The 12,723-nt window shown below is 42.6% G+C and overlaps 1 protein-coding gene across 1 annotated transcript; it reads left to right on the top strand.

Annotated features, from left to right (window-relative positions):
* The first annotated feature begins 5,078 nt into the window (after positions 1–5,078).
* ddx21 (DEAD (Asp-Glu-Ala-Asp) box helicase 21) lies at positions 5,079–12,723 on the top strand. Its single transcript, XM_079997847.1, has 16 exons — positions 5,079–5,243; positions 5,933–6,157; positions 6,482–6,640; positions 6,749–6,824; positions 7,744–7,919; positions 8,004–8,121; positions 8,257–8,442; positions 8,552–8,697; positions 9,179–9,328; positions 9,536–9,697; positions 10,062–10,181; positions 10,441–10,514; positions 10,752–10,911; positions 11,277–11,411; positions 11,551–11,595; positions 11,684–12,723. The coding sequence occupies exons 1-16, from the start codon at positions 5,160–5,162 to the stop codon at positions 11,975–11,977; spliced, it is 2,310 nt and encodes a 769-aa protein (XP_079853973.1). The 5' UTR covers positions 5,079–5,159; the 3' UTR covers positions 11,978–12,723.

Genomic DNA, 12,723 nt, shown 5'->3' on the forward strand with positions numbered 1-12,723 from the left:
GATGAGGAACGCGATGCGGGCACTATCGGAGGCGTACGACGACGGCCGCTGTTGGAAAACCACCGCGCACTGCACGAGGAAGGCGCGGCAGGTGCCGAAAGCGCCGTCGTAAGGCGCTGGAGCCGGAACGTCGGGCTCAGGGGGGACGAGAGAGCCGCTGGGAGCCCTGGTGGGGGAAGAAGGGCGGGTCGGAGGAGCAGGGGGGGGGCACGGGGGCCGGAGGACCCTGCAGGCTGCTGACGGCCGCCGAGATGGTCCGGAGGTGTTCCGCGATGTCCCGGAGGGACTGGTCATGTTGCCCAAGCAACACTCCTTGGTCCCGGAGTGCGCGGCGGAGCCCTTCTGTGTCGGCTGGGTCCATGTTTTCCAGGCAGGACCGTACTGTCACAACCAGAACTGGGAGAGACCCAAACGCACGACACAGGGAGACGGAAGGAAGGCAAAGGATGTTTATTAGCCTGGACGGTGGAGCTGGCCGGAGGGACCCGGTCGGGTAGGTGAGGTTATGTTTTGCAACTCCTTCGTATTTTACTTTCTTTTGTCCTTTACAACAGCAGGAACAGTTATTTTCCATGTTTATTTATTATTTATTATTTATTTTTATTCTATTTTAATTTTTTGTTTTATCTTTTTACTTATTTTTATTTTTGTTTTCATTATTTTCAGCGCTTTCATACATCAATATTTTGTAAACTTAGGTCCTGGGGGATTAGTTTAAGTCCTACGTCCCCTCAAACAACATCTTTCCGAGTTCCCGACTCTGGAGTTTACCCTTAAATTCTTGGTTCCCAGAACCGGCCCTTTCACCCTTAAATGCTTCTAAGTACTAATTGTTTTACCTTTTGGTGTTTTGTACCCGTCTCTTTTCCTCCGTAGTCCTGGCTCTGTCACTGCTCCACTCTCCAGTGGAGCCTGGCCTCTGTTGCTCAAAACAAACCTTTAACGGTCGGCGGCTGAGGACTTTCTTTAGGAGTCAAAGACACATAGGGATTGATTGGTCCAAATGTGTGGGAGTGAGCAATGATGCGGCCTGTGCGATTCTGGGCCAGCACAGTGGAGGCATCACCCGGTCGAAAGCTGTGGCTCCACTCATAGCATCTGTCCACTGCAGTATACACAGAGCAGCGCTGGCTGTAAAGAAAATGCTGCAGATCTAAAGACTGTTATGGATGAGGCTGTCAGAGAAGTCAACTTCATCAAAAGCTGCCCACTGCAATCACCTTTATTTGCCGTTTTATGTGACGAGATGGGCAGTATCCAAAAGCAGCCTCGGTTACACACCGAAGTCCAGTGGCTCTCAAGGGGGAAGGTGCTGATGCGACTTTTGAATTGCATCGCACATCTCACACTAACATCGCTTCAGTGATTTTGAGTGGCTGGCTAAATTGGGAAACCTGGTCGACATTTTCAGCCACTTAAAATGGACTCAACCTTAGTGTCCAAGGCAAAGCAGTGACCATGTTCAATGTCTAGAATAAAATAGAAGCAACCATAAGAGAAATGGAGATGTGGGCGAGGCGAGTTGACCAGTCAAACTCTGAGTCGTTTGAGAGACTGACGCATTTTTTGACAAAGGAAGAAATGCGGCTTCCCGTCCCCCTGATCAATCATGTCAAAGAGCACCTGCACGGTTTGAGGACCAAGCTGCGCGAATACTTCCCCATCCCAGATGTGCAGCGCAGCTGGATCGAAAACCCCTTCGCCAGCCACAGTGACGAGACCCTCGCAGGCCTGAGCACAAAAGAGAAGGACAGTCTTGTGGATCTCTCCCACGACAGCGCATTGAAACTGGCTTGAGTCAGATCTTTGCCTGAGACTGTCGTCTCTTAAGCCAGACATCAAGCATTTGGTGTCTGCCATGCAACATCAGACTTCTCATGAGGTGAGTTAATATTTATTTGCTCCTGTTATTGTTAGTATTATCAGCGCCGGCATGAGTCAATAGGCTTCATTCAAAACACTTCAGACAGCGCTTACTAGATACCGTTACGAATGTTATGCGAAAGTTCCATAGACATAAGGTTATTTTTAACCCAGCTCTTTTTTTGTTTTACCACTTCTGCACTGTATGTATGAGAATGCATATAACTGTTAAACATTGTTTGGCTCTCGTATTACTTCTGATTGGATGTGGGCCGCAACCGCCGCAAACACTTTTGGATTTTCAAGTGGGCCGTGAGTCCGAAAAGGGTTGGAAACCGCTGTTCTAAATGTCTAAGTTAAGGTACGTTCAATTTAGGGGGATTTCAATGTATGTTTAATACAACACAGACAATTCATTCTATTATATACAGTAATTATAGAACCCAGAATCACGATTGTGGCACCGCCCCTTGTGGCCGCCTGCGTGAGCACCTCGTGTTGATTCCGCACATTTTAGTATTTATAGTATTTTTAGAGCTTATAGAGTTTATTGTATATGTATGTGACAAATAATCTCTTGAACTTGAACTTGAACTAATTTTATCTGCATGTGAAATGTGCACATTTAGAGACGGAAGTATTCATTTAAAGTTATTATTCCTTCCCCAGGTGCGACATTCCAGATTGCCGACAATCCAGGTGGCCATCGGTCCATTGTTCCCATAAACCCGCCCCAGAAACAGCGCCAAGCTTACATGTAATGTATTTCAGTGATCAACCAGGAAAGAAATTGGAGAAGCTCCTCCATCCCTCTCAGTCAGAGAGACAGAGAGTACTTCTGGTCGGATGTGGGCTGCAAACACTTTTTTAGATTTTAAAGTGGGCTGCGAGTTCCAAAAGGTTGGGAACTGTAATTCCATGATTCAAACTGTCATGACATTATGTATGAAGCCAACCAGATGTCAACCCTTGATTTTAATTTCTAATGTGACATAATTTGTGTTATAGATAGGTCAGTTCTATATAACTGTCCTAAATAGCTGGGCTAACAGTTCTAAGTTTGTTTGTTAGTTGTAAAATAGAGTAATTTGGACAAGAAATGACAGGACAAGTCGGATAATCGCTTTATCAAACAGTTGTCCACAACAGCTGTACAAAATAATTAAACAAATAACATAGTATTTATAAAGTTCACATGTCAAATAATGACCATATATTATCAAAATGGCAATCTTAAGTAAAAAAAAAAAAATGAAAATGGACAGCTGATATGGCATTGTCAGAGTAAGCAATGTTTATATACATTGTGTTACATGTAGTTGATTAGAAAAAAAAAAAGTTTGGGAAATGACAAATGACAAAAAATCCCCAAATATCCGACTATTTATAAAGATCGCACAACATGTAATAATTTTGTATTACAAAAAGTGGCGATCTTCTGAAATTCCCTGAAATTCCAATAAAATAACTGTACTTATAAAGATCGTCTTATCCTTTAACACAAAAAAGCCAATCTTCAAGATTCCAGATTCCAGAAAGCTAATTTTTATTAAGACAGATTGACACTAGTTATATATTTATTACAAAAACAAGGCCATCTTCACAAAGGTAAATAAAGAAATTGTTGACCTTCATGTTCTGCTTTTTTATCATTTTTTCAACTTTCGTAATATTAGCCACCTTGTTGTTGTGAGTGTAGGTGACACGGAAGTAGACAGCTGTAAGAAACTGTCGCTGGATGGCTGAAATATCTGTCATTAAGGGAGTAATGATAGACATTGTAATAGTTACTGTAACATCAAGGGTAGGTTGAAGTGAGGTGCTGCTTCATTTGTAATCATGTGGGGCAATGATGACGGAGTGACGGGGTGACGGGGTGACGGAGTGACGTAATGACGACTTTCTGTGGATCAATTATAGTTTTGTCTCTGACGACTTCTTTGAATCCCGATAAGGGTTGACGTTTTCTGTGATTATTTCTAATTTTCCGGGCCTAGTTTTCCGATGCGTTCCGAGTACATGAAACGCATCATGGACTCCCACAGTTTGTATGTCATGACTTCCTTGAATCCCGTAAAGTAAGGAAGGGGAAAATGCCAAGGAGGATATTAACAATAAAAACCTGCAGGCTGGACCAATAATAATAATAATAATAATAATAATAATAACAATAACAATAATAATAACTTTTATTATTATTATTATTTCAAAAGGAGCACAGGTTTCAGAGCCGACCGCTGTATAGTTTAACTTATTGCCTTTTAAAACGTTTTTTCTTTTAAGTTTTTCAATTAGAAGATTTAGTGATAAATATATATAATGACAAGAAACTGTTATGATATTGACACTGACTTCACATCAATGGTAGACAAGTGCTCCCATAGATGTTGACAGATGCTGTGGCAAGACCACATTAATTGTGTCTTCTCTTTATACTGGAAAAATAAATTATACTTGATTTTGTCGATTTTGATAACAGATTAGGACGCTCCCATTGTTGACAAAGCGCGGTCCTCAATAACACGGAGGCCTGGATGTAGAGGACCCCTGACCTCTTGTGGAGAAGTACACACAGCATCCTAAAAAGGCTTTGGCCTGCGCGGCCGAGGTCGCGTTCAGCAAGGCAAGGCAGGGTGGATGTCACATTTTAATCCAGACGATAATTTTAATTTTTCTTCCAATTCTTGGTTTGGAGACACAATTTAAACATACTGTTGGACGTTAGGCGCACTTTGGATCAGTTGCCTTTCAGGGATTTCATACTTCAAATATGAACAAAAAAAACAAACAATTGTACTTGTTGTTGTACACACACACATGTCATTTCATTGCATATATGTATGACCGTATGTATATGTGACAAATAATCTCTTGAACTTGAACTTTAACACACACACACACACACACACACACACACACACACACACACACACACACACACACACACACACACACACACACACACACACACACACATTTCTTCAAGCCATGACTTGGCCATGGCTTTTGGGGGATAACTGAGCACTGATAGTGTTCGTTTAGAAAATTGAAATATATTGTTGTTTGAATAAAAGTATACAATTAGAAAAATATACACCTTTCATACGGACAGTGCGAGTGAATCGGAATGGCCAGTGTGTGTTGCCGCGGATCTAGCGGATCTACGTCTGTGCCCAGCCCGACCTCCGGCTCTGTCGTCACTCGCCCACGTAATAACCCCTGCGCGTTCCTTTTCTCTCCGCGTGTCCGTGGCACAGGGTGCATCTGTACTAAGGGGATCCAACTGGGGGGGACAGATGCCGTCAAAAACCGCATTAGAAGCCGACGATCGCGTGATGGAAACCGAGGTGGACACCGGTGCGGGGGTTAAAACCACAAAGGTGAGCGGGGGGGACGCGCGGACACCTCGGAGCGAGTGTCAACATGCGGTGTCTGGCTAACGGGCTAGCACGCTAATGCTAGCACATCCACATGCCGGCGGTAACGACAGTGTGTTGGTACTTGAAGATCCATTATTGTTATTACTTAATATTGGATGTTTGATGTAAAGTTATTAGTTACTAGTACATACAGCCACGCTATGACGCTACACGATGATTTTAGTACACACGTGCCGGTGGGTTTTAAGCCTCGTGCAGCTGTTCGGGTTTATGACGTACGCGGAAGTAAACAAAACGACTACAAAACAAGTGAAATTCCACTCGTTATTCTTATATGTTGAGTTTTTAGTTAAAATTGTAAGTGATAACTGCATTTCTTTTTATAAAATGTATAGAATGATATTCACGCTAGAGTGACAGTGTATTTTCTGTTAAAAAAGTAAATTGACTGTGTGTTTACTAGTGTTGACAGGGGAAGTGAATATTAATACAGTCGGGATAGTTCTGTACGATATAACCATGTATGTCGTCCGTTTAAATATCCCCAAATGCGAGAGCTTCTACTCAGCATGTGGTCTTTGTTTTGTTATTCTTGTAGTACTTTATTATTATTATTATTTCTTTGATGGCGTTTATCCTGGTCACAAAAAACAATGCTTGGTCTTCTGCGGCACGGTTCTCCTTTGCAGAAAGTTAAGAACAAGGATGGGAAGAAGCTGAAGAAGAAAGCGGCCGAGGCCCCGGAGGAGGAACCGGCATGTGAACCGCCGGCGAAAAGGAAAAAGAAAAAAGACAACCCAGCAGCGGACCAAATGAACGGACACTCTGAGACCACGGACGCAAACGGCAACTTGAATGCTGTCAAAAAAAGAAAGAAGAAGACTTCAGCAGTGGACGCAGAGGAGGTTAAAGAGGTCAGTCGAAGTGGTGAAGATACTACAGACGTGCTTCGTTTCTAAGTCGTTGTTATTGTCTGTGTACAGAATACAAGGGGGAATTCAAAACAAACAGCTCCATATCAACTATTGTTGTTTTCATGACATTAAACAGAGAAATGATAATACATGGTATGTCACGAGTCATTTGAACCTCCATTCCCTTAACTTGACGTTTATAGAAGATTCGGTAGAATTTATTCTTGCCCAGTTTCCCCCAACATTTATAACTGACACCAACAAGGCTGTTTTTGTCACTGTTTTCACTGCCTTTTGTTGTTTTCACGTCTCTTTGGGTTTTAGAAAAAAACGTCACCAAAAAAGGCCTTGACCGAATCGGAAACGAACGGTGCCATGGCTCAGACCGATGGACACTCGGTCTCCAACCCCCCGACACAGACACCGATCCAGACGCCCCTCCGCTCCAGTGACGACTCCGCCAGTGACAGCGAGAAAGAAACGGTAATGATGGATGTTTTGGAAGCCACTATGATTTGCCCCGAATGAGGGTGGAATCATTGAACGTAAGGATGGAATGAAAAGATGTGTAAATAGAGGTCATTCTTTCAGACCGAGACTGCGGAACAGAAAGAGGGGGCTTTCTCCAATTTCAAGATTTCCAAGGAGACCATCAATCATCTGAAAGGTAAGCACCGTTTATTCATAGTTAAAGCAGACACAGATATTAAGTTTGAGCTCTCATAACTCATTATTAGTAAAGAAAAAACAAAAACACAAGACTGCATGCTATTCATGACTTAATATTAATTAAGACGCATTTCTCATTTCTTCATAATACCAACATTGAACAAGAGAGGTTAACGTGGTCTCATTTGAATTACATGCGGGCAGTGGTGTTCAGTTGGGATGTTTGTCCCTGCACATTTGACTTATGCTAGATAATGTTGGATTGATTCAATCAAATCGCAGACTTTGCAACGGAAAAGCCCCGTCATAGTCATCAGTGTACAGAATTGATGAAATTAAGCTTTCCTAAGTTCAAGCTTGGTTTACTCATGGCAGCGCTACCATCGGTACAGCAGTGCCGCGACTCATTTGCAGCTCTGGATTTGAGACAGGCAATTTGTGCTCATAGTCGCACACTTAATACTGGTTAATCGCGAAAGCCCTTTGGGAATTGATATATATTGAGATCAAAGTACCTTCTACCACCCATTAAACAGAGCAGTAATCTTGCCAATTAGGGCTACATCAGCAACTTTTAAGTGCGCATTGTCAAATCTAAACGGCAGCATTAGTAGGAGGAAAAGGATGGTAAGACGAGGAATTATTTATTAGCTTCTGACTCCCTCTTTTGTCCGAGGCCTAATTATTTCAATGCGGCATTTGAAAATCGATTTGACTGCTCATGTAGAGGGAAGTCTATCTATCATTAGTATATTAATGATTTACTTGGAATGTTTCGACCATTTGGGGAGTCTCAATTAACCTCATATCCTGGTTCCCCTCTCTCCTCTTATACCCTTTTTTTATTTTTATTTTTTTATTTTTTATTTTTTTTTTCCCTTCTCTCCCCCTACCCTCACTTTGCTCGCCCTTATCAGCTCGAGGAGTCTCTTACCTGTTCGATATCCAGGTTAAGACGTTTAATCCGGTGTATAATGGAAACGATGTCATTGCCCAGGCCAGGACTGGAACGGGAAAGACTTTCTCCTTTGCAATCCCATTGGTGGAAAAACTCCAGATCGAGTTGGACAGGAGTCGAGGGCGGGCTCCCAGGGTAAACAAGGTTCTTTCACAATTTCTTTCTGCAGCTTTTTGTCTATATAAATGTATATTTATGTAATTACTTAAATTTCTCCAGGTCTTGGTGTTGACCCCAACAAGAGAGCTCGCCATCCAGGTCACTAAAGACTTCAAAGACATCACCAAGAGACTGTCTGTCACTTGTTTCTATGGAGGGAGTTCGTACAACCCACAGAGTGAGTCCCACATTTAATGCAAGTACACATCTAAGTTTCAATTAGTTATACAGTCATTTTTTGGTGGTCCTTTCTTTAACTAAAATGCTGTATGGTGTAACATTGCAATCCTGTGTCTCCATTCCTCTGCTCTAGTTGATGCTATCCGTAGTGGAATTGATGTTCTGGTCGGGACGCCTGGTCGTATAAAAGACCACCTCCAAAACCAGAAGCTGGACCTCACCAAATTGAAACATGTGGTTTTGGACGAAGTCGACCAGATGCTGGACATGGGATTTGCCGAGCAGGTTGAAGAAATATTGTCCGGATCATATCACAAAGGTGAATGGCCTTTCCACCTGTGGGAGGAAGAGTTCGTTCTTTGTGTGTTTACTGCTTTCGATCAATAACCTTAAGCTTGTCCTTGCTTCTTTTGTCTTTCCCTCCCTAGACTCTGAGTCCAACCCTCAAACTCTATTGTTCTCCGCCACCTGCCCCCCCTGGGTCTACGACGTAGCCAAGAAATACATGAGACCAAGCTTCCAACACGTAGATCTGATTGGCAAAAAGACGCAGAAAGCCGCAACAACCGTAGAGGTGATTGACCAGGAGTGTGTTTTTTCTATCTTCATCTCGGGTTCATTGAAATAGACCAGAGAAACGATGCCTTATCAACAGTTCCAGAGTTTACCGCTGCAGCCTTCATGAGGAGGCTGGTGTGTCTTTTTGATAGACGTTTGTTCTATGCTAAATGTAAGGTTAGTTTTGATTGAATTGCATTCATACCATTGAATATTGAAACTACTACCTATTACCTACCTAACCAACATCCTGTACAGTAAGAGGAAATGTCATAAAAGATTATATTTGATAATGTTTGTAGCATCCAGGCAGAAAATGTTTTATCCTAAAGCAGTTTAAGACCTCAGCAATTGCGGTATAAAAAATGGATAATTATCGACAAAAAAGATCACGTCGGCATCGGTATCGACACTGTGTATTAAGAACGCACAACCCTAGCTGGGAGCATTGAAATTCCTTTCCTTCATTCTCTCCTTTGCTCTCGTCATTCCTCCAGCATCTGGCCATCGCCTGCCACTGGTCCCAGCGGGCTGCAGTGATCGGGGACGTGATCCGGGTTTACAGCGGGAGCCACGGCAAAACCATCGTGTTTTGTGAGACCAAGAAGGAGGCCAATGAGCTTTCAATGAACGAATCCATCAAACAGGTATGAGTGAAAAGTTTTGTCAGACGTACATTCCAGCATCAGCCATCTTTTTCTCCGCTGTCGTCAACACTATCACTCTAAGCAAAAAGCCAGCACGCAGGAAAAGAAAATACTTATCCTTACGATATTAACAATGTCTTGTATATCACATTAATCAATAAAATCAGCATTCTTTCCTAGATAAATTAAATCTCATATTATTTTCAGAGTGCACAGTCCCTCCATGGAGACATACCTCAGAAGCAGAGGGAGATCACGCTGAAAGGCTTCAGGAAGGGAGCCTTCGAGGTTTTGATCGCTACCAATGTCGCGGCTCGGGGCTTGGACATTCCTGAAGTGGACCTGGTGGTCCAGTGCGCTCCACCCAAGGTGCGTTGTGGCTTGTACTCATAGTACACAGTTATTATCCCACCAGGATATTATGCTCGTGATTTAGATTTAGATGCCTTGATCTGAATGTATTGGGCCAATACCTGTCGTTTTTAGGAGGCGCTGCCTGATCACTACCTGATCCCCAATCAAATACACAATGGACAGAAATGATTCTATTAAATTAGCTGCATGAAGAACATTTTAAATTTTATTTACATTCTTTGAGAGCCTTCTGAGCTCAACATGTGATGGTATTTAGCTGTATTTATTCTCACAATTGATTAAAGGTAAAAACTTATCATGCACATGTAAATATGGACTCACTTTCTGTCTGTCCTCCCTTCCCCCTGATGGGTTTCAGGATGTGGAATCCTACATCCACCGCTCGGGGCGTACAGGCAGAGCGGGCAGGACTGGAGTCTGTATCTGTTTCTACCAGAGGAAAGAAGAATCGCAGCTACACTTCGTAGAGCACAAAGCTGTAAGTCAGTGTTTGAGTACGGGAACTGCAGGGGTTTGATGATTCATTTCACTCAGATGATAGACGTGCTGGGGTTCGCGATAAAATATGACAGATTTAAGTTAAGTGGGATATATACACATATGAACACAATTATTATTTTTTTTTACTACGCTTTTCTTGTTTTCCATTTATTTGACTGTGCATTATTGTTTTATTTGAATACTTTGGTATTTGTGAATAACAGCTACAAATCTTTTTATCACTGGTGTCTTTTCAGGGCGTCACGTTCAAACGGGTCGGCGTTCCTACCGCCAATGACATCATCAAGTCCTCCAGCAAAGATGCTGTCAGGTGGGTAGTTGATTATGACCGCCCGTTTAGTAACCTAGAAAAAGTTGTTACAGCCAAGAAAAACATTATAAAAATTGTGGCATAGCACATGAAACCCGGGTGGAGGATATTTTTTTTATTCATTGACCAACAGGCAGTAGCTCGCCCCAACCCGCTGACCTCCCGGTGGATCTGGTGAAGAAGAGGCCTTTTCCTTTGGCGACAACGACCTTTTACTTTTATTTCTCTTGTCTTCAGGTTTCTGGACTCCGTTCCAGCCCAAGCCATCGGCTACTTCACGGAGTCTGCTGAGAAGCTGATTGAGAAGAGAGGAGCAGTCGAAGCTCTGGCTGCTGCCTTAGCTCATATCTCTGGAGCCACAAGTGTAGAGCAGCGATCTCTGATCAACTCTGATGCTGTGAGTGTTTGGTGTATAGTGTATATTTATGTATAATATGTTTAGTTTGTTTGTGTAGCGCTGAGAAATATTTATTTATTTGTTTATTTTTTTGATATTGTAAGGCTGGCCAATATATCATCATTGTGTTATGAGACTACCATATAACTATCACCTTGAATTTTGGTTATTGCGATATAGTTAAATGTTGTCCTTAAAGCTGCATTACAGTAAATTAATGTACTTTTCTGAACTTAATGGACTTCTACTACCAATAGTCACCACCAAAATATCATCAAATGATTGATATGAGGTACTAAAAGAAAATATTGTAAAATGTGAATTTCCCAATAGGTATTTGTATTGTTTTTCCCCTCTGTCTCTAGGGTTATACCACAATGCAGATGGAGTGCTCTCAGGAAATGCATAATATCAGTTACGCCTGGAGAACCATCAAAGAGCAGCTCGGGGACGAGATGGAAAACCACATACATAGAATGACCTTCCTCAAGGGGCGCAAAGTACGTCAGGGGCATTGGCATGGAGGAATATGTACACAATGATGTGCAAAAAAAAAGATTTCAAACGTCCATGTTTTTGGCGTAATTGTCTGCAGAAATGCATCTTCTCACATTCTCCAATCTCACTGTTTTTTAACAGGGGGTTTGTTTCGATGTCCCCGCTGACAAAGCCAACATGATCCAGGTGAGAGCCGTCTGTTTGTTGGTCTTCCTTCTTCAAATGTGTTTGGTTTAGAACATTGCAAATTACATCCAAACTATTTATCTGATAGGAATCTTGGAAGGACGGTCGCCGCTGGCAACTGACTGTCGCCATGGAGCTCCCCGAGTTGGACGAGAAGGTGATGAACAACAGAGCAGATCGAGGCTCCGGCGGCGGTTACCGTGGCGGTCGAGGCTTTGGAAACCGCAGCGACAGAGGAGGAGGCTTCAGAGGAGGAAGGGGAGGTGGATTCAGAGGAAACGGCAGAGGAGGCTTCGGCAGAGGAGGCTTCGGCAGAGGAGGGGGAGGTGGAGGGGGGCGAGGAGGACAGAAACGCAGCTTCAACCAAGCCTTCGATTACTGAAGAACTGCTTTCTTATCCCTCTCTGGACTGAGATTTCCCATCAAACCCTAGAATTGGTTTTTTTTTATTTTATTGGTCCTGGCTGTCAGTGATTTGGTTTAATTCGGCTTATCCCGTTGGGATGGGCAGGGGGGATACAATCATTAGCACAGGGTTCGTGTGGCCCTTGACCAGCAGATGCCACATCTTAAGTGTCCCTTCAGAAAACAGTTTTAACAAGACTGGCAAATACTACATGTATTTCACTGGCAGCCATTTTTTTTATATTCATTTATGAAAAACATATATCTGAAACCCAGTGAGTGACCTATTTATTGTACCCTAATTGACACCACTACTTATCATGCCCCAAGTGGTTTTTCATTCAATTATGAGAATGTTTTTTTTTTGTTTGTTTTTTTAATCAATTGCTTATCATGAATATGCATTTCATTGGGTTCCAGATATATTCATATATCATATTCAGGTTTTGGAGAGAAGTCTAAGGTGGTGATCAGAGAAAAGTCCTTAATCCTCGGCCTGTGCATGTTTACGTTGAACCGAGTTCCACACAACATGCTCTGCGCACCGCACCCTCTCAGGAGCGTTTTGCAGTTTTCCTCTTTAACTTGCCAAGGTGTCCACTAAACTGATTGTCTTCCCAAAACAATATCAGATGATTGCCTTGCAATTGCCCATATTTAATAAATACCTGTCTGTAAACATTCATTCAAATGAATTGACTATTAAAAGTAGTCTGACAGAAA

Source organism: Zeus faber, assembly GCF_960531495.2.
Source record: "Zeus faber genome assembly, chromosome: 3".
In the NCBI taxonomy this organism is placed as follows: Eukaryota; Metazoa; Chordata; class Actinopteri; order Zeiformes; family Zeidae; genus Zeus; species Zeus faber.